At 40.5% G+C, this 1880-nt stretch overlaps 1 protein-coding gene across 1 annotated transcript; it reads right to left on the reverse strand.

Moving 5' to 3' along the window:
* Positions 1 to 551: 551 nt before the first annotated feature.
* Positions 552 to 1493, reverse strand: LOC149012417 (uncharacterized). Its single transcript, XM_089157601.1, has 2 exons — positions 1191 to 1493; positions 552 to 1046 (listed from the first exon to the last, which is right to left on the reverse strand). The coding sequence occupies exons 1-2, from the start codon at positions 1491 to 1493 to the stop codon at positions 552 to 554; spliced, it is 798 nt and encodes a 265-aa protein (XP_089013727.1).
* Positions 1494 to 1880: the final 387 nt, after the last annotated feature.

The following is a 1880-nucleotide window of genomic DNA, read 5'->3' on the forward strand; positions in this document are numbered from 1 at the left end:
AGCAGTTGGAGAAACAACATTCCTAGTATGAATTTGAACAAAGTCTGAAAATCGCAGATAGTACAAACCATTAAAAGCCTTCCCCTCCAACAGAACCGAACGAGTCCTCTGATCCTTGATAACAAAAGAATCATGAAGAAATTCAAAGCATACATTATTGTCCAAAGCAAACCGAGCAACATAAAACAAATTATACTTCACATCTGGCACACAGAGTACATGAGAGAGAAGAAACTGATGACCAAAAACCTTAATTGTAGAACTACCAATGTGAGTAATGGAAAGAGAGCAACCATTACCTACATACACACTTTTAGATCCTGTGTATGGTTCATGAATGGCTAACTAAGCAATATCTGCAGTCAAGTGACCATTAGACCCAGAATCCAAGATCCACAGAGAAGAGGATGACTTAGAATCCAAAAATTGAGAAGAACACACAGCAGATGCACAAGAAAACTCACCAAGGAAAGCATGATTAAACCATTGAGGACATTGTGCACACAAATGCCCTGGAGTTCTACATAATTGGCATACTGATCTACCCTCATTCATGAATGAAGAGGCACAAAATCCCTAGACCGAGACTCACCAGAAGGAGAATTAAAACTATGAGAGGAAGAAGTTCCATACCTTTTATTCATCCTATTACCAGAAAATCCTCTACCAAATGCTCTTCCATATGGCCGGCGAACCCGAGGTCTACGACCTCTACCAAACCGCCCATCATTGACTTGAGCACTGCTACGACCACCAGAAGATCGTGATTGAAATTGTCCAATTCCATTTCGCAAGTCAGATGGAGTAGAAGCAATATTTGCAGTCAAGATACCACTCACAAATGCAGATGCAGAAGAATTCATATGCAATTCATGAGTCAATAACAAACCAGACAAATCAGAGAAAGAGACTGGATCAGCTCTGAGCCTCACAGACGTTGAGAAATCTTGAAATGATGCATCGAGTCCTCTAAGTGTTGTAAGCACCAAATCAACATCAGGTACAAGAGAATTTGCAGCAGTGAGAGCATCAGCAAGAACTCGGATCTAAATCAGGTAATTCAAAATAGAGGAAGTACCTCGTTGCACACAAAAGAGACGGTCCTTTAAATCAAGAATTCTCGATGCAGAGCTTGATGCATAAATCTTGGTCAGTGATTCCCAGGCTTCAAAGGAAGTTTTCGAAGAAACTATAAGTGGTAAAGTTGATTCAGACAAAGAAGCAATTAACCAGCCTAAAACAAGTTGATCTTGACGATGCCAGAGAGAAATTTGAGATGAAAGAGATGCCACAATTTCAGGCGAGACATCAGCAGCAGTAGGAAGAGATGGACAGGGAAAAGAACCATCTACATAACCAAGCAGGTCGTAGCCACGAAGAAACGGCAAAAACTGAGCCCGCCAAAGAGGAAAATTGGAACCATTGAGCTTCACGGGAAGAGCTGCAGCGAGATTTGGAAGCGCAATAAGAGAAGAAGATGATGGTGTCGCCATATTCAAGAGCTCATCACAAGAACTTCAAACCACAAAACCTCTTTGCTGAAACCGATCTTGAAACACAAAAACTCAGAAACCAGAAATCAAATCTTGAAACCTCTGAAACCAGATCTTCACCTTTGCTGAAATCAGATCTTGAATCCAGAGCTTGAAACGAAGAAGCCAAATCTGAAAACCTCTTAAACCAGAACTTGAAAAGCTTTTTGTTTTAAGATCTGCAAACCACTCTTCTGAAACTAGATTGTGAAATCAGCTGAAACCAGAAAACAGAGACACAGAAATGGAACTTGGAACCGTGAAACAGAGACCAAAAAATTGTCAAACAGAAAAACCAAGAATCTTCAAGAAAGGTACAGGGTAGTGGCCCACTAAAAAAAATACCTG

Source organism: Hakea prostrata, chromosome 6, assembly GCF_041222555.1.
Source record: "Hakea prostrata isolate BN-2017 chromosome 6, UWA_Hpros_2, whole genome shotgun sequence".
Taxonomy (NCBI): Eukaryota; Viridiplantae; Streptophyta; class Magnoliopsida; order Proteales; family Proteaceae; genus Hakea; species Hakea prostrata.

Excerpts from the sequence above, each read along its gene's own strand:
- LOC149012417 (XM_089157601.1), bottom strand. The coding sequence starts at position 1,493 with ATGGCGACACCATCATCTTCTTCTCTTATTGCGCTTCCAAATCTCGCT. Across the intron at positions 1,047-1,190 it reads AATCAACTTTACCACTTATA|ATCCGAGTTCTTGCTGATGC; the intron begins GTTTCTTCGAAA and ends TACCTGATTTAG.